Source organism: Geotrypetes seraphini, chromosome 4 (assembly GCF_902459505.1).
Source record: "Geotrypetes seraphini chromosome 4, aGeoSer1.1, whole genome shotgun sequence".
Classification (NCBI taxonomy): Eukaryota; Metazoa; Chordata; class Amphibia; order Gymnophiona; family Dermophiidae; genus Geotrypetes; species Geotrypetes seraphini.
The window spans coordinates 224,926,903-224,951,742 of NC_047087.1; the positions used below are offsets into that span (position 1 = coordinate 224,926,903).

Consider the following 24,840-nt stretch of genomic DNA (forward strand, 5'->3'; position numbering starts at 1 on the left):
CTGCTTCTACTTTCAACGTTTAAGGCCTTAGGCCAAAAGGGGACTTAGACTTTTTTTATTATGCCCCTCCACGGATCTAAAGTGCCTGCGGTTATTTCTGTTGGAATCAGTCTTGGTTAATAACCTGCATGCAGGCTATCATCGGTCCAAATGTCTCTCGCTCTGACTCTATTAACAAGAGCTTCTTCATGAAATAAACCTATTGCAGTTACTATAAAAATAAAGGGAAAAGACATGATATGTGTTAAACTTGCCATAAATCTTTATAATTTTTGTGATTATTTTAGTTTTTAATTCAAGACCTCCTTGTTCTTGCTATCTATAAAGGCTCTTGGAGACCCCCTGATGGTAACTTATTTCCTTTTAGTTTATTCTTAAGATTAAACTAAATCTTAAGATTAAACTAATTTTAAGATTAAACTAAAAGGAAATAAGTTACTGTCGGGGGGGTCCCCAAGAGCCTTTATAGATAGCAAGAACAAGGAGGTCTTGAATTAAAAACTAAAATAATCACAAAAATTATAAAGATTTATGGCAAGTTTAACACATATCATGTCTTTTCCCTTTATTTTTATAATAACTGCAATATGTTTATTTCCTGAAGAAGCTCTTGTTAATAGAGTCAGAGCGAGAGACATTTGGACCGATGATAGCCTGCATGCAGGTTATTAACCAAGACTGATTCCAACGGAAATAACCGCAGGCACTTTAGATCCATAGTCTCTATTTCTATCTTTAAAATTGTTTACATAGACTTTCTTGATCTAGCATTAGCCTCTATTTTTAGGAGTTATTAGTGTGTTGCACTGTTCTTATTTTACATAGAAACAGACACATATATTTGGTTGAGTGAAGGCTATTTGCTTAAAATATATTCAAAAGATCAATTCTTTTTTTTAAGCCTTTGGTCTTGTCCCAAAGTGAATCATTTTTGGGGGTGTTTTGGTTTTTAAGATCAAAATTTTTATTATAACTTTTACAATACAAAATGAAATCAAATACATAGCAATGTGCAATATAAACTTCCATAGGGTACAACATAATGATCAGTCGACACAATTCTTTGTCCCTATGAGTGACATATCAAAATATCAGGATAAGCGTACTGAAGGAAAAGAGAAAGAAAAGGGGAAAAATGAGTGAATCATTTTTGATGCTTGGTTATTCGTTATCTGGAAGAATTATAGGACAGAGGTTTCTACCTTCTCCAGTAGGTTGGCTTTTGGATAAGTTTGAACCTTTTGTGAGTGCAAGGGAGAAGTGCTTGGCCCTTGACCAGGAAAGCAGGATTAATTTGGAAGAAAACTGTTCTCAATGTTTGGATTAGCAAAGATCTACCCTCTCTTTGGAGTTGGAAAATTGTTTCCCTGCTCTGATGCTGTTGGGACAACAGAATAGATGATCCTTCTTGAGGAGGAAAAAAATCTTTCTTATCCACATATGAGGTTTATCTTCATTATCACAAAGGGCACCTAGTTTGGCCCTTAACTTACTCTAGTATTTTAAGCCTGGGAAAAGTATTGGGTTTCTCCATACTGGGATGACTGCCTGAAGTGCTCCACTCCACCCCCCCCCCCCTTTTTTTCTGAGGTTCAACAGATTCTGATGAGCAGGAGAGATGCGAGTCCTGCTTCCCTTTTGTGCACAGTACTTTTTATGCACAGTACTTTTTATTCCCTTTTTACTTAATGAGGCGTTATCTCTCTCTCTCTCTCCCTCCCTCTCTCAAAGGAAGAGCCATTTATATTTAACATGCTCCCTTCGTAATACAGAGGTTATATCATGGAAGTCTCTTCTTTTTATTTATTTATTTTTTTTTTTTGTAGTGTCAATGCAGAAAGATCTTGAAATAAGGCAATTTCAGTGTCAGCTTTTCTCTCTGATGTAAAAATTTGCTCCTTAAGTGGATAGGAGCTAAAGCAGACTATAATATCATGGGGGCCAATTTTGCTGTTGCTGCCCAAGTGCTCGATGAGCATGTTGTAATTTAATATCATCTGCAGAGAGGTCCTTAGCTGATGGATGAGTCTGCAAAACAGAGAGATGTATATCTCTTGTATAATTTTCTCACTATTTTCCTCTCCTTCTCCCCAAATCATATATTGTTTCTTCTTGGTTGATTTTCCAGATCATCTTTCTCCTGCAGAGCTGCTGTTTGGGCAGTGAACGCACATGAATTTGTTCCAAATGCTCCTCCAGCTGCTGTTCCGCCTCTTCCATTCATAGTCCTATATAATCAAGACCTCCCATCAAGTCATGTATCAGTGCTCTTAATTCTTCCATGTTTATCGCAGTATTCTTTTGCAATTCTAATTTTAAGTCCTGCATTATATTATGTTGATCTTTCTTAGTAATTGGCATATGCTCCACCACGAAATCTGTGTGCACATACTCCATAGAAAAGCTTAAGTCAGGTCCTGCTTTTGACCAGTGGAGACAACACTCCACTTCATGGACCACCATTTTCCTTATGTGCAGCTGCCTGGAAATATTGTTTTATCTCTCCTGGTCATTTTCGCGCCATCCTCTGAATTGTTCTAACTGAACCTTCTTAAGTAGTAGGATTGATTTTGTTGAATTTTGCTGAAAATTTCCCCCGATTTGGTTGCTCAAGTCTCCTTTTAGTGTGGGAGCTGATTGGAGCTTCAGGCTCGAGCTGCCATCGCTCCAATGACATCACCAGAAGTCTTGCTGCTTTTAGATTTAAATGAACTGCTGTTAAATGACATCATTTGTGTCTTGTCTATCTTTGATGTGGCAACAAAAGTCTTTGTCTGCTGATCAAACTCCTACCATCTGCAGCGTCCTTCCGTCACATGCCCAGCTGCTCAAGCTTCTTACTGTTGCTGCAAAAGATTCATCCATTATTACTGGCATCATGGAACATTTCCAACATTTAAAAGACACTTACTTTTCTGTTCATCCACTAGAGTTTAGGTTCTCTTCTACACCCATGTCTGAAGGACAATCCAATTACCTTCCCATGTGATGTAAAAAATAGGCAATTGAATCTTTGGGAAGGTTGCACAAAACCCAGTTCAAAATGGAAGACTTTATTTGTGATTTATAAAGAGTTGTACAGAATATTGTCCTTTTTTATACTTTATAAAAAGATTTAAATATAAGCTCATGTATTCGAGGCTTGTGCAAATGAGGACAGAGTTCACAGAGCTGGAGCCTGCGGGGATGGGACAAGGACAAACTTTATCCCATATGTCGTTGTCTAGACCATGGGCCTCAACTTAGAGAAGCATTGAATGGAGTTTCTTCAGGTTCCTAGTCAGTGGGAGGGACCATTCCAGTTCTGGAGGATGCAAAACTCGTGTTTGGCAGGAGCAGTGGCCATTTTGTCACCGACATGCAAGTGTGGAAAGTGAGAATGCCAACCCCAGTGCCATGAAGCAGTGCTCTGTTAGCTCTGTCATGGGAGAGAGCCGCATGTCTGGATGTCTACAAGGGAGTTCAAATTGGTCTCTCTGGTCTTAGAATATTGTCTACAGAAAGGAGGCATTTGAGAAACAAGGGCTACCCAGCGTTGTTTGTTGCCACTTTCCTCAAGGCCAATAGGCAGTCTATTTATGTCTGCGTTTGGAAAATAGTTTAATGTTGGTGTGAGGTCTGTACCCTTGGAGTGCTCAGTTACTCTTGATTCTGGCCTTCTTGCAGAGGCTGACTCTGAATTCCCTTAGAGTCCAGGTAACAAGCCCTTTCTTGTTTCATGGATGTGGTTCAAACTAATGTGGGCCTGTTTTTTGTGACAGCTGAAGCACATCTGGCTTTTGTTCTTGTAGTTCTACCACAGTGGAACTGTAATCTAGTCCTTAATGCCATGGGGGCACCTTTTTGAGTCCTTGGGCTTCCTTTTGGGATCTTAATAAGAAAGTGAACTTCCTGTTCACAATATGTTAAGCCAGGAGGATCTCTGAACTTTGGGCTTTGCCTTGAAGGGACCCATGCTATCTCCTCCTTTTTCCAAAGGTGGTTTTCCTGTTTCCCTAAAACAAGCAGATAACTTTCTTGCCTTTTCTTAGACTCTTAGAAGAAGACTCATAACTTGGATGTCCACAGAATAGTATTGTAGTATTTGGAAGTGACTAACCCTTTTTATAAGTTGGATAGACTTGTTTTAATTCAGGGTCCAAAGAATGATGAGATGGCCTCCAAGTCCTCAGTAGCATGCTAGATCAAGTTGAATATTGAAATGGCTTATATAGACAGAAGATGGTGCTGAGGACATGCTTCACGGGTGCAGGTGATATCTTTATCAGAGGCTTGCGAGGTAATTTCAGAAGATTTCTGCAGGGAAGCAATGTGATCATCTTTCTTTGTAAGATTTGATGTTCAGGCCAGAGGTGGTGATGCCTTTGATAGAGTGGTGATACAGGAGACCTTTATCTTCCCCACCCCTCAGTAAGATACAACTGTTGTACATCTCATTGGTATGGACTGATCTAGCAAGATGAATAGGAAGAAGAAATTCACTCATACCTATTAATTTCCTTTCCTTGAATTTTGCTAGACCAGTCTAAGAGCTGCTGTGGAAGACTGCAGTTTCTGGGGCACTTTCTGCATTCTTGTTGATTGAAGAAAATGTACTGGCTCCTTTAAGTAGCTGACTGTTCTGTAGGGCAGTTCTGTGTTCAGGTTCTTCAGTGGTTTCCAAGGGTTCTTGATTGTAATTACTTTATATGCTTTGCCAATAGCATATTGAAGAACTCCAGCCTGCACCAGCCTTTATAGCAGTGATGTCACTAGAATAGCTCTGTTGGTTGGGAAGGAACACAAGGAACTATATTTAGTGGCGTTCAAGGAAAAGAAATTAACAATGAATATATTTCTCCACGTGTCTTTGATTTGTCTATGTGTGTGTGTGTGTGTGTCTTGAATATCTTGACAAAATTTTAAACTTGTTGAGCAAGGCTATCTTATATATGTCTCTGTACAGTTATGTATATGCTTCTTAGTGCTGTTCAAATGCAATAATAAAATAAGTCATCTTTTTTATTATTATTACTGATTGTGAAATTCTTGCTTAAGATAAATACCTGTAACTCCCTAGTAGTAGATTGGTGGAATAAAATAAAGCACATTTAGAGCTAGAAATATTGTTTTTTTTCTGTCTGAACTTTAATATAGGATGGACCAGGAGTTCTATCGGAGACACAGTATATCTGAGATAAAAGATGAAAATAGCTCCAATAAGACACTGTCCGCAGCAGCTCGAAGATCCTTCTTTCGAAGGAAACACAAGCACAAACGTGGCGGCTCTAAAGATGGCAAAGATTTGTTGTCTCTTGACACCATCAGCACAGACTCCATTCCTTTTTTGGATGGTGAGCTTGTGCTTGCTTAATTTCAGTTCTTTATGCTGATATCAATGAATGATGCAGAAAAGTAGCACTGAGTTGTTTCCTGTTTTGTATTTAGTTATGAAACTAATTAATGACAAGAAAATAAAGATTCTTATGAAAATAGTGTAAAGGGGTCCAGGCACTGGTCGCCACTGTGGACATTATACCAGCCTAGTGTGCAGCCCAGAATACAAATGCACATTTATATTACAGAATGTGAGATCTGTATGCTCTGAAAAATTACAATCAAGAGCAATACATTTCTCAAATTATTTTTTGATAAATAAACTTCATTTTAATATAATATCATTTACCTACTAATACTGTAAGTTGATCAATATTTGTACAGTGGAACCTTGGTTTACAAGCATAATTCGTTCCAGAAGCATGCTCGTAAATCAAGTTACTCGTATATCAAAGCGAGTTTCCCCATAAGAATGAATGGAAACTCGCTTTGATTCGAGAGAACGAGAGCCAGAAAGCCTTGAGGCGGGAGCTTGCTTTCACTCTCACAACCAGCAGAAGGGGTAAGGAGCGTGTTTGAGAGGAAGGGCGAGCGGATGCCGCTTTCAGCACGGGGGTGCGAAGCGGTTCTCGCGGGGGGGGGCGTCTGTGGGGGGGGGGGTTTGCGATGCCGGTTCGGGGGGTGCGATGCCGGTTAGAGCGGGGGGGGGGGAGTTGCTCGCATATCAGAACATGCTCAGTTTGCGAGACAAAAGTTTGCTGAGTGTTTTGCTCTTCTTGCAAAACACTCGCAAACCGAGGTTCCACTGTACTTGAAAAAAATCACTGCAGGCTCCTGTCTTAATAGAATTTAGTTTCTGCAAGCAACAAATTTGATGAAAATGCTGTATCTTCAACGTACCCATTGAAGCCTGGAAATTCTTTGGACTTGCCCAAATAATATCCAAGCCAGAATATATATAATTTAAATAATGAAAGACCATATTTTACCATAAAGCACAGTAACCTCTGCACACAAAGACTTTAGCCAATGAAACAAACTAAAAGCTACAGTGCTTTTCCAATATCTGACTTTGTGCCACATTTAGAGTGACAGATGATGTCATATTCCCACGGAGGCTAATTGCTAAGACGCTTACAGGCTTTATATTCCTGCTAAGCCTTTGTATCAAAAGCATTTATTGGTCACACTCTATTTACCTTATAAATTACTATGCAAGATCATAACTATTACTTACAATTAAATTACATTAAAAAAGAATGCAAAGAATAGACCCCCTACCTCTCCCCCAGACTATCTTACAATCCCTCTTGGTCCTAATGGTATTCTCAGAGTAGGAATGATCCTAGTCACTGTTTCCCCTATAAGTTCTACTCTCAGAACGGCTGGCATGACCTCTCGCAGCACTCTCGCAAGATTTCCACTAGAGGTCACAGTGTCAACTATTTTGAGAGCATGGTGAAGGCAGGAGCAACTGCTGCCCTGACTACTCCTTGAGACCGCCAGAATTTATAAGATAGGGCTGAAAGGGATACCTGCAAGTGGGCAAGGTATAGAGGCAACTCCTATTTGGAGGAAGGAAAGAGCCAAGCAGGATAACGTACAAGTTTTCAGCTTTCACTGAAAACACACAGTCAGTTTCAACCGAAACCATGGCCATAGCCTTTGGTTGAAACCAAAATCAGGCAAAAATGGATTTTGGGCCAGTTTTGGCACCATAACTGAAATCCAGTATGCCTCTACCTCCCTTATTCTTTCCTCAAATTTTTGAGAACTCAGCTGTCCAAAAATGCATTAACAACTTCCTGAAACATAATGCCTCTTTGTATTAAAAAAAAAATCTGAGTTATCACCTTTTTTACTAGACAAAATGGCTGTTCTGCTGTCATTGTACTAGAAAAAGGAAGACAATAGAGCCTATAATACTCAGACCTCAAGATAAGGATTTGATAGTCATCAAGCTTGAGGTTTCTCATAATGAAGATAACTAGTCTGACTACTACAGACAGAACTTGAGAAGAATTTCTAAAATGGACAGAGAGAAGTCCACTGCTATTCCATTGGAGCCTTCTTTGCTTCTTAGAAGCACCTTCTTAGCAGAGGACCAGATATACCCCAGTTTTATCCAAAAGATATATAAAAAGGGCATAAGGATCCAAAAGAAAAAGACCTAGGATATTCCAGTATGTGAATGATTCCACAAGCCACAGTGGTCCTCCTTATTCACGATATGTTAAAATATTTGTAATCTAGAATGTGACAACCTCCTCTGTTATTTGAAACTGGATTTTAAAAACAAGATTTTAGCAAGCTCCAGGTTTGCATTAGCTTAACTCCCTCACTTGTATTGGTAGAGGTGGCTCTCAGTAATGCAAAGTGCACTAGAAGCTAATACATGTATCCCTAGGTAAAGAGGAGAAACTCTTGCTAAAAGGATTTTTTTTGGTCAGTGATATGTTCCAGAACCACAGCCTATAAGTTTTTCATGGTACAGTATTTTCATCGATTAGTACATAAATTTAGGCTGATAGGATAACCTCCCAGGATAGAAGCAGCTTCTTGCAATATCTAGCTAAAATTGAAGAATGCCAGAAAAGTATGGTATATACTCGAATATAAACTGATCCAAATATAAACTGAGGTAATCTTTTTCTCCCCAAAAAAGGGAAGAGGGGAGGTTGACTCAAATATAATCCGAGGTTGCAGCAGGAACTCATGGAATCCATTTTCTTTAGCAGCTCTGCATGGGGCAGGATCATAGGATGATTGCTCTGTCCTTGGTCCACCGTTGGACCACCAGGGTGTGCAAAGTAGGCCTTTGTAGGGTCCAGGAGGTGAGTGGGAGATAGGGTGGTGCAAAGCATGCTGGGACAGGAGACGTGACGGGTTGCTCCTGTCCTGTATCGCCACTGAACCACCAGGGCTCAAGGCAGGCCCAGGGGAGGCCTGTAATGGGTCTGGGAGGGGGTGGGGGAGGTGCACAGCTGGATGTCTCAAATAATAGCCAAAACCCCCATTTTTGGGCCTTTTTTTGAACCAAAAATCTCAGTTTATATTCAAGTATATACGATAATATGCTCAGCATTTGGTATTTGTCTACAAAATCTCCATGGCTATTGAAACAAAAAGGTTTGCAGTTGTGTTTGCATTAGGAAGAACTTTTTTGGAGAAGCTTGGTGGTTTCTCTTATTAAGGATCACAGCTCATCCATACAGATGTTCTTAGTAATGAGCAGAGATAACTAGCTCAATCAAGGAGACCTTCTTATCCATACAGGAAGCGGTTCTTTTTCAAAAGAGAGGATTAACACTAATACCCTGAGCTGAGATAAGAAAGGGTGCTGATAAGTCTTTGGCTTTTCCTATTACATCTACTTTTAGACTAATACTTTCATTATATCAAAGTTTGTTTCATATGTTTCTGACCTAAATTTCATAATTGTGGCTTGATTCAGATTTTGCAGATCTGAAGTGAAAATGTCGCAAAACAAAGTGTCGAGTGATGACCAAATATCTTTTCCTTAAAAGGAACTTGATATGTCAATTACATTAGGGGATAAGTGCCCTTCCTACTCCAGTAGAGAGTTGCGTGGGGACAGAAATCAAACTCGTCCCCGCTACGAGTCAAACCCATCCCCATCTGTCCCCGCTAGGAGTCAAACCCATTCCAGCCCATCCCCTCTGGAATAAAATCCGTCCCCGCCCATCCCTATAAACTTCAGATAAGCAAAGACACTTTATTAGTTTGGAAATATTAATTGGGAAGAATACATACTTTGTAAACAGGTTTCTACCTCAGTCTCTAGTGTAAATATAAAATATAAATACTCAGCTGATAAGGATACCAAAGCTGTCAGCTGAGGACTTCCTCTGCAGTTGGCCGGGGGTCCCTTTTACCAAGCTTGGCAGGCAGCAGTAGAGTCCCTGAGTCACAGATGCTGGCACCTCAGTGGCTCATGGATGCTGCCAGCTACTGCTGCACTTGGTGGAGGGAGGTTCTGGCCGTTCCTAGAGGAGGTCCTCTGCTGGCGGTGCTTGGGGATCCCTACCAGCCGCAGCAAGGGTCAGCAAGTACTTCAACACTGTAGAAATAAAACCAGAAATACATTTCCTTTTCTTTTGAACACAATACAAAGACATCTGCTATATACTTTTCCCAAAGTTAATATATTTTAGTCAATAAATTCTGTTTTTTACCTTTGTTGTCTACTCTGGAGACTTATTTTTCCATCAAATTGGCCCCAGTTTATTTTCTGCTTTCCAGTCTTCTGTAAATTCTTCTGTTGCTGTCCATTGGTTCCTCCTACCATGGTCCCCCGACCATGTGCAGCATCTTTCGCCCCTGTCCACCAGCCCCATGCCCAACATTTCTCCTTCTATCACCCCTCTCCAACACCATGCCACATCTCTCCCTCCATTCCCTTCACCACTATGTCCAATATTCCTCCCTCATGCATCCCTTTCAATCTGTCCCACTGTTCCCTTTCCATCACAACATTTCTCCCTCTCATCTTTCTCTTTCCTCTCATCAAAACGGGATCCCACGGGGTTGGAGGCAGCTTGAGCCAAGAGGCTCGTCTTCTTTTCCTGCTTGCAGCTTGCCACACGACCCAGAAGTCTTCCCCTGACGTCAAAGCTGACATCGGAGGGAAGGCTTCGCGTCAGCCATGTGCAGCTAAACAACTCTCAACAGGGCATGAAGTAGACAGCTCTAAACAATCCAACTACTTGCTGGAAAACAGTCACCTATATAAGAAAATCTGCCTTTGATACAAATATGTTCTGGGGAAGGCTGATACTTGTGCTTCTCTGTAGGATGGCACTCCCTTGGCTGTTGCAACGCTACAGAGTGGTGCTATATAGAAACATTATGGCAGATAAAGGCCAAATGGTCCATTTAGTCTGCCCATCCACAGTAATCATGGTGACCCTGTTAACAATCCGACTGTCCATCTATTTGAAAACATCATTTGAGCTAATCTCCATGAAGAGAGTTACATGCATGTACAGTGGGTAAGAGAATTATTAGCTGTGTCTCCTACCAGATTTCAAAGTCCATCTACATAGTTCATCCCACATTTCTCCATTTGTGATACTATTGATTTAATTTCAAATGTATATTTACCTTTTTATCTCTGTTTTTCTTTACAAGAATAAATTTACAAATTTAATTTAAAGAAAGATTATTACAGTTCCCACAAACACATTAAAGCAGGGATCTCAAAGTCCCTCCTTGAGGGCCACAATCCAGTCGGATTTTTAGGATTTCCCCAATGAATATGTATTGAAAGCAGTGCATGCACATAGATCTCATGCATATTCATTGGGGAAATCCTGAAAACCCAACTGGATTGCAGCCCTCAAGGAGGGACTTTGAGACCCCTGCATTAAAGGATCAAAATATATGCCCCCTTAAGACAATTCCTAGCATCTTGAAATATGCCAAAAAACCCTATTTGTTTCCAAGTGCCTGGTTACAGTACACCCTGTCTGTTCAAAGAATTATAGCCTGCTGCGGAGAAAGGGCAGAGCAAAACGGGATACCTGGGGTAAGGAATAGAGCTTCCATCTTGTCTAAGTTCAATAAAAAATAATAATTAGAAAAAGGATAATAATAACAAAGCAGTTGTGCTAGTGAGGACCAGATGCATTCCCTTCATTCTCGCCCACACATACATACACACAAGGACTCCGATTACCATCTTGCAGCACGTGAGTGGGTTGCACGGGGAACTGGCACACAGTCCAGCCGGTGCTTGGTGCGTGCACTACTTCGCTGTCCACCAACCAAGTCACTGTCTCGAAGCTGTCGCCCATCGCCAGGGTATCGGCTTCGTTCTGGTGCACAGCCACTTGCTCGAACCAGTGTAGCCTGCCCACGTGGTCGAAATTCTCATGGGTGGCAAGAGACCAGCTGCCTGAAGGTACTCGGGCAAGCTGCGCATCCCCAGCCCGGTGTTGATCACCACGTCATGCTGCAATCCACGCACCATCCAGATATTGGCATGGTTTCCGGACTCCTTGAGCCCTGATTGGGCCCTGCATGGTTCATGTGACTGAAGCGAAGCCTTCCCTCGGGGGAAGACTTCCGGGTCATGTGGCATGCTGCAGGCAGGAAAAGAAGACGAGCCTCTCGGCTCCAGCTGCCTCCAACCCCGCGAGATCTCCGAGACTATGAGGGAGGTCCCTACGGGATCCACACAACCCAAATGAGGAACCTGCAGGTCCCGCAGGATTCCTGTCGTTCCCGTACAGCTCTCTACTCCACAGTCAAGAACTAGGTTGCTGCATATAGAACATGACATTTGAGCACGGAAGACAAAGAACTTTCTGTGATACCGAGTGGACAATTCCTACAATAGTAGATGCTATTCATTCCATGATCCTAGACAATTAAAGAATATCCACTAAGATGGTAGCAGAGATCCTGGAGACAGCCCAAGAATGAGTAGGCTATATTATTCTTGAGAAAGTTGTTAGCCAAATGGGTTTTCAAATGTCTCAGTGCTGGTCAGAAGTGTGGTTGACTGATTGCCTCACAATCCATTTTGGACCAATTTCAGTGGGATCCTGTGGTATTTTTGAACCATCTGGTAACTAAGGATGAAACATGAAAAAAAAAAAATATATATATATATATATATACATACACACAGTATGAGCCAGAGACAAAAGAACAAGCCAAAGAATGGGGAGATAGTAGTTCAAAAAAAACCCTTATTATATCAAAACGGTAACCTTTTCACCAACTGAGCCACTTAGCTTTGCCTAACATTTATATTATAGAGGAATATGTTCAACATTCAAACCCACAATAAAAAATAAAATTGGGAGAAAAGGGCCTCAGGCTTCATGGGCCAAAAATACTCCCAATAGTTCTTCTTATAGGGCTTGTAGTAAACGTTCTAATCACATCAAAAAAACTTGAAAAGTAGCAAAAACAGTTCTCAGTAGCAAAATTGTCCTTCTCAAGAAACACAGCAGCAAAAAATGCAAAACGTCACTTAGCTCTTGATAATGTTAAACATAGAAACATAGAAGATGATGGCAGAAAAGGGCTACAGCCCATCAAGTCTGCCCACTTTGCTTACCCACCCCCTATCTATGTCCTAATGACACAATTTCCTTATCTTGACCCTCCTAGGAATCCCACATGGGTATCCCATTTATTCTTAAAGTCTGGCACGCTGTTTGCCTCGATCACCTGCACTGGAAGCTTGTTCCAATGATCAACCACTCTCTCTGTGAAGAAATACTTTCTGGTGTCGCCATGAAATTTTCCGCCCCTGAGTTTGAGCGGGTGCCCTCTTGTGGCCGAGAGTCCCTTGAGAAAGAAAATATCATCTTCCACTTCAACACGTCCCATGAGATACTTAAATGTTTCGATCATGTCTACCCTCTCCCTACGTTCCTCGAGAGTGTAGAGCTGCAATTTGTTCAGTCTCTCTTCGTACGAGAGACCCTTGAGCCCCAAGATCATCCTAGTGGCCGTCCGCTGAACCAATTCAATTCTGCGCACATCTTTACTGTAATGTGGCCTCCAGAATTGCACACAGTACTCCAGATGAGGTCTCACCATGGCCCTGTACAACGGCATTATGACTTCAGGCTTTTGGCTGACGAAACTTCTATTGATACAACCCAATATCTGCCTTGCCTTAGATGAAGCCTTCTCCACTTGATTGGCAGTTTTCATGTCTGCACTGATGATTACTCCTAAATCTCGTTCTGCTGAAGTCCTAGTTAAAGTTTCTCCGTTCAAGAAGTACGTCCTGCATGGATTTCCGCTTCCGAGGTGCATGACCTTACATTTCTTAGCATTGAAGCCTAGCTGCCAGGTTGAGGACCAACTTTCCAATGTAAGCAGGTCCTGCGCCATATAATTCTGTAAACTGCATTCACTTACTATATTACATAGTTTGGCGTCATCGGCGAATAGTTTTATTTTACCTTGAAGCCCTTGAGTCAGATCCCCTATGAATATGTTGAAAAGGAGTGGACCCAGGACCGAGCCCTGCGGCACTCCACTGGTCACCTCCGATGTTTTAGAGAGGGTACCATTAACCACCACCCTCTGAAGTCTGCCACTCAGCCAATCATTGACCCATGCAGTTAGTGTCTCTCCTAACCCCATCGATTCCATCTTGTTTAGCAGCCTGCGGTGTGGAACACTGTCAGAAGCTTTACTGAAGTCCAGGTACACGACGTCCAAAGACTCTCCCAAGTCCAACTTTCTTGTTACCCAGTCAAAGAAGCTGATGAGATTGGATTGGCAGGACCTACCCTTGGTGAATCCATGCTGACTGGGATCCCGAAGATTCCCTTCATTCAAGATCGTGTCCAATGTGCTTTTAATTAGTGTTTCCATGAGTTTGCACACTATTGATGTGAGACTCACCGGTCTATAATTCTCAGCCTCTGCCCTGCAACCCTTTTTATGCAGAGGAACGACATTAGCTAATTTCCAGTCCAGGGGAACTTTCCCCTTACTTAGGGAGAGATTGAATAGCTCAGCCAACGGTTTCGCCAGGACATCGCTCAATTCTCTGTGCTCCGTTCTTCAATCAGCGGTTCAATCCCACAGCATTCCTTTCAGCCGCGTTCTCTGGCTTCAGGCCAGGTGTGAAGATCCAACAGGGTCATCCCCGTTTCGCCAAACAGTCTGCTTCAGGAATCTTCCACAAAAGATAACAAAAACCAGCATAAACAACGAAAAAAAAGTTTTTATTAGTTTCATCATCCATCTGCTTGGGAGACAGAGGAAATATTGAACATTCTATTTTGCATAAGTTACTCATTCCATATGATCCCCTAGAACTCTAAGATCCACTACTCAGCATCTTAACATACCTTCTTTAAAAATCATGAGCACTTGTTGGGCCTCTTCATTTGCTATTACTGCTCCCACAATTTGGAATTCTTTACCATCTCATATAAAGGCAGAACAAAACCTAGATAAATTTAAGGGAAGTTTAAATTGCTTACGAAAGCAGATCTAGCCCTGTAATTGCTTTGGACGATTAGTAATCTGATCTCTCCGTAACTCCTTCCTGTTTTGGCCTTCTATGTCTGCTTTTCTTTTAAGACTGTAGTTCTCCCCACTTTCCTCTCATTTTTATGTATGTCAAGTTTGTCCTGTTTTTTAACTAGTCTCATAAATGTTTCCCCCTTTTTATTGTAAAAAAAAACAAAAGCAACTTAGAATTTATGATTAGTGTTTTATCAAAATTTTAATAAACTTGGAGATTGAGCACTCAATATTTACCTAGAGAAGTAAAGGACATTCTAGTGGTTGCACGGAAGGAATCTGAGGAGTAATGCCCTTTGATGCTAAACATTTTCTAGTTGGTGTATCCTCAGGCTTGGATACTTATAAATGCAACCCATACTTTTGCATTACTTGTTTTACCTTGCATTATCAGACTTCATTGAAGGTGCACTTGAATACTGTAGTAGCCTACCACTCACCAATGCAAGGAGCTCCAGTATCCATATATATATCAGCTAATATCATAATTAATAAAAGGGTTATGATATACAAAGCTGCCCAGTATCTAAGCCTCCAGTCTCATGGGATCTCAGTACTGTTATTTCTCATCTTGAGAATCTTTTTCCTACCTTTTGAGCTTTTGAAGTCCTTAGATCTCAGATTTCTCACTTGCCGAGGTCTTCCTAATAACAATAACTTCAACTTCAGCAAAAGAGTAGGAGAACTTCAAGTACAGTTACTGATCCTCCATATATCCATTTATTTAGAGTAGGGTGGTTATTTGAATATTTCTACTACCGTATTTGCCGGCGTATAAGACGACTTTTCAGTACCTTAAAATCCTCCCCAAAGTCGGGGGTCGTCTTATACGCCGGGTACTGTTTACATGCCCTTACTTTACATGCCCTAACATCTCCTTCCTTACCTCCTTACGGTGCTTACGGTACTAGTAAACCTGCCGGGACATCAGCGGGGCCATGGCAGGACATCAGTGTGACAAGGGTGCCAGCTCCTTCATCCTGCGCAGCGGGAAGCAGCGGCGCTCTGGCCCCACCCCTTTTCTCTTTACTACGTCTCTCGCACATACGGCCGTGTGTGGAGTCTAGCCCTTAAGGAAGTTGCGGGGGCGAACAGGAGGCTTTTGAAGGCTTTTAAAGGGAAACTGTCATGCCAGCAAACTTGCTAGGGACTTGCCCGGCACTTGCTCTCTCCCTCTATGTGTTATCTTCCTTCTATCATTGACAGTTTCAGTTTGGTTAACAGTTTAGAAAACAAATAGCATGGCAGCTCCCATGGGTTTATTGTTCTATTCAGCTTTAATGAATTAATTAAAATTGTTGAAATAAATTCTGATGTTCTTTTAAGTTTTATTTGTTGTGCAGAAAGTGTGCGGAAGAAGGGGTAGTCTTATATGGCGAGTATATAACAAACTCTATATTTTAACTGTAAAAGTTGGGGGGTCGTCTTATACGCCCAGTCATCTTATACGCCGGCAAATACGGTTACTGTGGTTTTAGGCCTTTTACCAAATCAAACTTCTTACTTCTTTTTTTGCCAGGCCCTATACTCATAAAGGAGAGAGAGTGCTTTGTCTTTGATCCAAACTCAGTAACAGAGAGAGCACTCTTAAGATAGTTATTAGATTGCATATTCCACTGTTAAGCAGAAATTTTTTTTTTCACACTATGGAAGCTTCGCACATTTAAATCTTATTTTGAATTTTCGTTTTTAGATTGATTGTGCAGTCCTTGGTTCTAAGTACTTTAGACAATTGTAACATCATTTAGCTAGGTTCTTATCAAAAAAACCATTAGGAGGATGTGAATCATCCAAAATACAGCTATGTGTCTAATTTTCAATCTAAAAAAATCATAACATGTAACACCATACTATCAAAAGTTGTGTTGGCTTCCGGTAGAGGCAAGAATAATTTTTAAATTAGCCTGTATTTGTTATAAAACATTATATGATCTTATACCAAGTTACCTTTTAGATCATTTTGAACTAGTAGAAAACAGACATTCTTCACAAAACATAACGTTATTTTTTTCCCCCTCAATAAAAAGTTATGTATACAAAAGATATCTTAATAGAACCCTATCTTCCAGGCAGGACTTTGGAGCAAAAGTTTTAGTAGTTTGATCTTAAATTCTTCTTCTTACCAGGCATTTTGAAGATCGTTAAAAACTTATCTGTTTGATAAATAAGTATAATATAGATAAGTTAATTTCATAATGTTATATTTTATATATAATGTACAGTACTCCCACAAAATCACTGAGATCTGGAATAACCCCACCTCCCCTCTCCGAACCTCAAGCTCCCTCCAACTCTTCCGCAAACACCTAAAAACCTGGCTATTCTCAAAACTGTAACACTTCCCCCCTCTTAGGCCTCTCACCTTCCCCCTTTACACCTAACTCTTTAATCTCTCCACTGTAGTTCCTCTCTCATCTTTCTTCCTGTAAACCGTGCCGAGCTCCGCATTCGTGGAGATGGTGCGGTATATAAACCCAAAGTTTAGTTTAGTTTAGTTCTTGGAGTGACCACAAATTGTGAAAAAACCATGATTATTGGATGCAGAAGAAGAGCAGGGATCAGAGGCGGGAGAAGGCTGCAGGGGAAGCGGTGGCTACTGCGAGTACCGATGCAGACGGTGGCGCTTGCGGCTCCGGGCCGGGATCGCTGCTTGGATCGCAGGTCAGGCAGAGCGGATCAGTGATGTCACAGGGCCAGAAGATGCAGGGTCATGGAAGAGGCAGATGGAGGATATTTTTCAAATTGTAATTGTAGAGGGAAAAACCGCGAACGAATGGAGCCCTGTCACTTACCGTATCACCTATAAAATCATCCTACTCACCTTCAAAATAAAACTCTCTCACCAGCCTTCATTTCTTGATAAGCTTCTCATTCCCCAATGTTCTCCACGTACTCTAAGGTCAACTGATCAAAAGCTTCTGTTCATTCCCTCCATAAAAGACTTTTATTACACCCGGAAAATAAACTTCGCAGTAGCTGCCCCAACGTTATGGAATTCTCTGCCACAGCAACTCCGCAATGAACAACATCTAGACAAATTCAAGATAAGCCTAAAGACTTTTTTATTTCGTGACGCATTCGGCTGTGTTTAGACTTACCCTCTGTTTTCCTTTTCTTAAAAAAAAAAATTTTTACTATTTCCTTTTCTCTTTTAAGCAACCAACCGCTTTAATAAAGCGACCCTACCCTATCCGTTTTATCCCATTACCACTTTCTCCTTTTCTTCTCAAATATGTAACTTTTCCCTTCCCTTTTACCCTCACTTTCAAGTTTGTCTAGTTAATATTATCAATGTTCACTCTATTTATTTTTAAATGCCTATTATTTTATCTTTCTTACCTTTTTAAAATTTTATTGTTAACCGGCCAGATATTTGTTGATGGTCGGTATATTAAAAGCTAATATGAATGGACAAAAGAATATAAGATGGTCTAATGTCCCAATTTCAGCATGACAGTGCCAGCATCTATTAGATTTAGAGCTATCAATTCTATGTAAACGTGTAGGGGTCCAAAATGTTCTGTGAAGAAGAAAAAACCAAGTTTGTCTCATAGATGCTGACACCGTACATTTTGTCCATTCATATTAACATTCTGGAAATCAATTTGGCCCCAAATTAATAGGATGCTAGAAAATCCAGTAGCCTTGACATATGATACTATATTATTTGGAACAACAATGAGAAAAAGAAGTCAAATATCATCAAATAATAACAAACTTTTATTTATTCTAACTGGAATAGCAATACAACAAATCACATTCAATTGGAAACAACATGATAGATTGAATTATATGTTTTGGTGGAATTCTGTATGCCATATATACAAAATGGAACTCGCTATTGCAACACATAAAGGATATATGAATAAATTTCAAAAAATATGGGGACCATTAAAAGATTTTTGTAAAGAATAATAAATTTCCCCATGAATAAAAATCTGAAGACCGTTAACAGATTTCTCTAATGATTAACTTTTCCCAAGATAAGATATTTGAATAGAAGGGAAGGGGGTGGACTTTTAATTCTGATTATTACTTACTAATTTAATATTTGAATGAATTTACAGTAAAGTTGAATTTATGTATTATTGATTGGGAGGGAGGGAGGGAAAGGGGATTGTTATATCCAATAAGAATTATATAAAATTAAATTTCTTGCATAATATTATAACTTTATATAACATTAATTTTCTAATGAAATGTTAAATTTGATGTTAATATATGAGATGATCAAGTGTATATGTTCAAGTTTCTAATGAGTTTATTGAAACACTTGTTGTGACATAAGAAAATGAATAAAGATTTATAAATGAAAAAAAATAAAAGCTAATAAACTTGAAACTCTGAACCGCAACTTCGCAGGGATATACTGTACCTCTTATTGTAAACCACACTGAACCATGAGGTGTTGTGGTATATAAATACATTTATTATTATTATTTTTGGTCCAAAAATCTCATCTTATATTCGAGTACATACAGTATATCCCACACATCCCAAAATCTGCGGGTTTCTTAGGCACTGTTATAAAATTACCTCCATGTGTCAAGATAGCACGTGCAAATAGCAAGTATAACTTGAAACATCTTATTTCCAGTTGTATGTTGATATTCAGCAGTGCTGCCTAAATTAAGTTAAACATTTTAAATTGTTTGATGATGCCACAACTAAATCTTCATATATATTTTTTCTAGTATTTATATACCATTTATAACCTAAGTGGTTTACATTCAGGTACTCAAGCATCTTTCCCTATCTGTCCTAGTGGACTTACACTCTATCTAATGTACCTGGGGCAAAGAAGGACCATCCTGAGCCAGAAATGCACCTAGTGTGACATGCCCCCTGGAGCTCCTGTTCCACCCACTGAGTCGCAACCAAGCAGGGAAGAACCATCCTGAGCCAGAAATGCACTGTTGTGACATGCCCTCTGGAGCTCTTGTCCCGCCCACTGAGTTGCAACCAAGCAGGGAAGACAATAAATAGGACTCAATTTTGGAATACCAGTTTCTTTTGAGGCATGTAAGGCCACACTACCTGCACATAGCTTGCTCAGCCCTGGTTCAAAGCTTGAGCACCAGTTTGTTCTGCTGCTGCCTTTATTCTTTTTCCCTTATTTAATCCATCTTGTATGGTATTTATTTGTCATAACTTCCTTATCTCTAAACCTCAGATTTGTTTTTGTTTGTGTCTGCTTTAACTGTTCCAAATTCCCCAGCACTATGGCCCAGCCATGAGTCTGAAAAGTATATGTTGCTTTTGATTAAGAATAATTCAGGTTATTCAGTGGGTGCTTAATTTGGGAAAAAAAAATAGTTTTGAGCTGAATAGAAATTGACTGTATATTTCCCAATGTGCACTTCCCTGCATTTGGACAATATATCCTCTAATATTTCCTTATATCAATTACACAGAAATTTCTCTTATTTTATATTTACAGGTCAGGGGCTGATCTTTGGCCAAGGGTCACACAAACACATTTGTTTCAAAATGTGCAGTCATGACCCCTGAGTTTTCACAGCATCTCTAACCTCATTTGGCCTGAGGAGCAGAAACTGTGGCCAGAAATCAAATCCAGATTCCTGTGCTTGACAGCATATAGTTTTGCCACTGAGCCAGTTCCACAAATCAATTTTTCATATATCCCTAAATGTATTTTTCTTTATCACTAGATTCTGTGAGTTTGGTTTATCAGAGAGTACAGAAAGTCAACTGTACCTCCCCAAGACCTGTGCTTATTCTAGGACCATTACTTGATGCTGTGAAGGATATGCTAATCAAGGAATCTTCAGGAAAGTTTTGCAGATGTCCTCTTGGTATGTGTGCTTGTTTCCATTTTTTCACTTACAGTTTGAATAATGTAGCTAAGAAACTTTGTGCTGTTTAAGGTATCTGCATCAAGCAGTATGATGGAGAATGCTTACCAGTACATCAAACTCCATCTCTGGCAGTATTCAAATCTAGACTAAAAGCCCACTTTTTCAAGGCTGCTTTTAACTCCTAATAGACAAATGTTTACCTGTCCCCACGGGAATTCATTTTCCCGTCCTGTCCCAGCGAGTTCTTTTTCTTTCCCCTGTCCCATACCTGCAAGCTCTGTCCTCATCTGCACAAGTCTCAAACACTTTAAAATCATAAGTGTTCGAGGCTTGTGTGGTTAAGGCAGAGCTTAGAGGAATGGGGCAGGGACAGAGACAATGACAAAACTCACAGAGACGAGACGGGGAATTTGAGTTCCTGCGGGGACAGGGGAAAATTTGTCCCCGTGTCATTCTCTAACTCCTAACTCCCACTCACTTGTAAAGTACCCATGTCTGTTTTGTCATTCCCTCTAAGAAATTCCCTAACCCCTATTTCCAGTGCAATAGGTGAGACATTCTAGACAATAGAGTTATTTTCCCATACTTGCATACTCTGCAGAAGGAATCCACTCCAGATTTTTCACTCTGCCTCTGTAGTACTTCACTGATCGGTTTAGCACCCTCTACAGTTTCTCTCCTTCTGCAAGCATGTCTGCAGCTATATGTGTTCTGCTCTCCCCATTTTATTGTTTTAAATTCGATGTAATGTCCCCTTTTCAGGTAATTTTACGTTTGAAGCAATTTTGAAGCTCTACCTGCTTGAGAATTCACAGTCTTTGGTCTGTAGCTGACAGAAATCTTAACTTCTGCTGCACCTAAGGCTACGCAACCTTTTTGACTGTTTAAAACGGAGCATAACCTCCACCGTTCTGTCTCTGTCCTCTCTTCCCCCCATTGGAGGTCGTCTCCATCATTTTTATCACCGATGGGAGATAATTACATCTGACCTCTGGGTGCTGTCATTCATCAGGGAAGGATACTCTCTTCATTTTACTCAGGTTCCACCAGAGTTTCCTCCAAGAGAGTATCCTTCTAGTCCCATCCCTGACCGCCCTTCTTCTTCAGGAAGCACAAGCTCTGCTTCGTCTCCATGCCATCGAACCAGTTCCTTTGGAACAGCAGAATAGGAGGTTTTACTCCCGTTACTTCCTTGTTCCAAAGAAGACGGGTGATCTGCGACCCATACTTTATTTCAGGGCTCTCAAAAAATTTCTAGTCAAAGATAAATTTCACATGTTGTCCCTGGCTTCCCTTTATCAGAACGACTGGTTATGCTCTCTAGATCTCAAGGAGGCTTATACTCATATTCCCATTCATCCGGCCTCCCGTCAATATCTCAGATTTCGGGTGGGGAATCTGCATTATCAATACAGAGTGCTACCCTTTGGCCTGGCTTCATCTCCCAGAGTGTTCACCAAGTGCTTGATAGTGGTAGCAGCAGCTCTAAGGAACCATGGTCTTCAGGTGTTCCCCTACCTAGACGACTGGCTCATCAAGGATTCCACAACTCAGGGGGTTATTGTAGCGACCCAACGGACTACGTGGTTCCTACAAAGTTTGGGATTCGAAACCAACTTTCCCAAATCCCAACTTCAGCCCTCTCAGAATCTACAATTCATCGGAGCTGTTCTGGATACTATCCAACTCAGAGCATTCCTTCCGCAACAACGTCTGGAAGCTCTCCTTCAACTCTGTCATGCAGTGTCTTCCCGCTCTTCAATCTCAGCGAGACACATGATGGTACTACTAGGTCACATGGCCTCCATAGTACACGTGACTCCTTTTGCCAGACTTCACCTCGGAATTCCTCAGTGGACCCTGGCATCTCAGTGGATGCAGGCTTGCGAACCACTTTCTCAACACATTGCAGTCACTCCTTCCTTGAGACAGTCTCTCCACTGGTGGATGCTCTCTTCCAATCTTTCCAGAGGCTTACTGTTTCAAATGCCTCCCCCATCAGAAGGTCCTCATAACAGATTTCTCGACCTATGCTTGGGGCGCTCATCTCGATGGTCTCCGTACTCAAGGACACTGGACCAGTGCGGATCATCAGTGTCAAATCAATCTGTTGGAACTCAGCACGATCTTCAACGCTCTCAAAGCTTTTCAACATCTTCACGACCAGGTAGTCCTCGTTCGGACGGACAACCAAGTTGCCATGTAATAATAATAATAATAACAGCTTATATACCCCAATACCGTGAAGTTCTATGTGGTTTACAAAGATTAAGCAAAGGTACAAATTGATTGACTTTAAGAGGGGAGGAAGAAAGAGGGTTATTAGGACAGGAAATCCATTTTTGAGGAGAGAGTGATCAATAGAACAAGTTAATCGCTATAGAGGGGAGAGAGAAGAGAGGATCAGTTGTCTAGATACTTTAGGAACTGGTGTGTTTTCAGACGTTTCCTAAATTCCTCATAAGTACTATGTCAACAAACAGGGAGGGACGGGATCTTCCTCCCTTTGTAAAGAAGCTGTCTAGGTTTGGGACTGGGCAATCCACAACACCTTCCTAAAAGCTGTCTACATCCAAGGGGCGAAAAATTGCTTAGTGGACAACTTGAGTTGTCTTCTGCAACCTCACAAATGGACATTCCATTCCTCACCCCTACATCATATTTTTTCACAGTGGGGAACGCCTCAGATAGATCTCTTTGCAGTTCCCTACAACCACAAACTGCCTCAGTTCTGCTCCAGGATATATTCTCCTCATCGCCTCGAGGCAAATGCTTTCCTACTGGAATGGACGAATCTCTTCCTGTATGCATTCCCTCCATTCCCTCTTATTCTCAAGACTCTTGTCAAGTTAAAGAATGCTCATGCCACCATGATTCTGATTGCTCCTCGGTGGCCGAGACAACCTTGGTACTCCCTTCTATTTCAACTCGGCAGCAGGGAGCCATATCTTCTACCAGTTTTTCTGTCTCTGCTTACACAGAGTCAGGGATCTCTGCTTCATCCCAACTTGCAGTCTATACACCTGACAGCTTGGTACCTCTCAACATAACTCCTCTTCTGTTTTCTCAACCTGTAAGAGACATTTTAGAGGCTTCTAGGAAGCCTACCACTAGACAATGCTACCACCAAAAATGGACTAGATTTTCTACATGGTGCATCCTCCTTATCTTTGCACTTATCCCTGGATGACACCTGTTACGGTACGTAATTGTGCTTTATGGTCTCTGAGCAGTTGACTCCGGAAGGTACTTTGAAGAGTTCTAGAGCTATGTCCCGCTTGTATCCACTGGCACAGGAGTGCCAGCAGCTTTTGCGGCGGCACAAGTGACTAAGTGCACCTCTCTTCCCAGTGACGGGGGAGTGGGGTTAAAAGATATGCAGGACCTCTGTGTGGATGCGGTCCTCAGGAAACCTTTTGAAACAACCAATTTATGCATCAAAGCTGCTGTGGTGGTGTATTTTGTTGCACGTGTCTGTCTCGGCTGCACATGCTAGAGACTGATGCAGTGGAGCCTCCTCAACTGCTGATGGCTGGGACAGATTATATAATGGATGCCTTTTATGGCCTTTTGAAAGTGCAGGCAAGAGGGTCAGCGTACTCCATTTCGGCCAGCTGAATGCTCTGGGTCAGGCAGTGGGCTGGTGATTCAACTTCCAAGGCGACTTTAGCGAGGCTGTCTTTTAAGGGGCAGTTATTGTTTGGCAAAGGCCTGTATGTCTTCATGGATCCGGTATTGGACTGTCACCCACAGACCCTGCCTGATAGTAGACCCAGACACTCCAGGGGTTTCTGAGTGTTCTAGTTTTTGGGGCTCCATACAGTATTCACATTCCACATTGCAGAGATTTTCCCATAGCTTCCAAAGTCGGCATGCAGGCTACAGGTGTTCCCAACCTTCCGTCACCCATCCTGCACACCCTGCCAGAAAGACACAATGATGCTAGGACGCTGAATGCCCCTCTGTAGATAGGGGGCCTGCCTGGATGCGCATTAAAGCAGACCAGTGGGTCTTGGACATTATTCGATCAGGATACAAGCTGGAATTTACCCAGCCTCTGTCAGATTGGTTCTTGGATTTTCCATCCAAATGACTGGACAAGGCGCTCAGAGTCCAGGCTACTGTTCAGCGCTTTCTGGATATTCAAGCTAGATAGCCGGTGTCACACAACCTCTCAGGTTTTGGCAGATACTCTGTATACTTTATCATGCCAAAGAAAGGCTCAGAAGATTGGAGGCCTATTCTGGATCTTCAGCACATGAATGTGGCTCTCAGAATTCCCCACTTCCAAATGGAGACCATGCGGTCAGGCCTTGCAGCAGTGGCTCTGGGGAAATTTCTGGCCTCCCTGGATCTTATAGAGGCATACTTACACATTCCCATATTTCTGGCCCACTGCAAGTTTCTGCCTCTGTTTTAGCCTCCAGGGTGGCTACTTTTATATTCTTCATTCGTTTCCTTCCATTTAAGCCTAGATTTGTACCATTTCCTTTCCGCTTTCCTTAGATCTCTTTTTTTTTTAGTTCTTAAGTCATCGATAAACCAGGGGGAGGACTATTTGCGGGAATAGTATTTGATCTCTTTGACTGGAGCTAGCTCTTCTTATAGGGTTGTTATCTCAGTGTGCCACTCCACAACAGCCTTGTCAACAGATTCAGAATTGAGTTTTAATGTTCCC

General features: G+C 41.3%; 1 protein-coding gene across 6 annotated transcripts in view; it reads left to right on the forward strand.

The window, feature by feature from the left end:
• Nucleotides 1-24,840, forward strand: part of DLG5 (discs large MAGUK scaffold protein 5) — a 305,150-nt gene that overhangs the window by 246,493 nt on the left and 33,817 nt on the right. For all 6 annotated transcript variants that reach the window (XM_033940910.1, XM_033940911.1, XM_033940908.1 and 3 more), the window contains 2 exons: nt 5,137-5,333; nt 20,016-20,159. In XM_033940910.1, the coding sequence (XP_033796801.1) occupies nt 5,137-5,333; nt 20,016-20,159 (341 nt within the window). The remainder of the gene's footprint in view (nt 1-5,136; nt 5,334-20,015; nt 20,160-24,840) is intronic.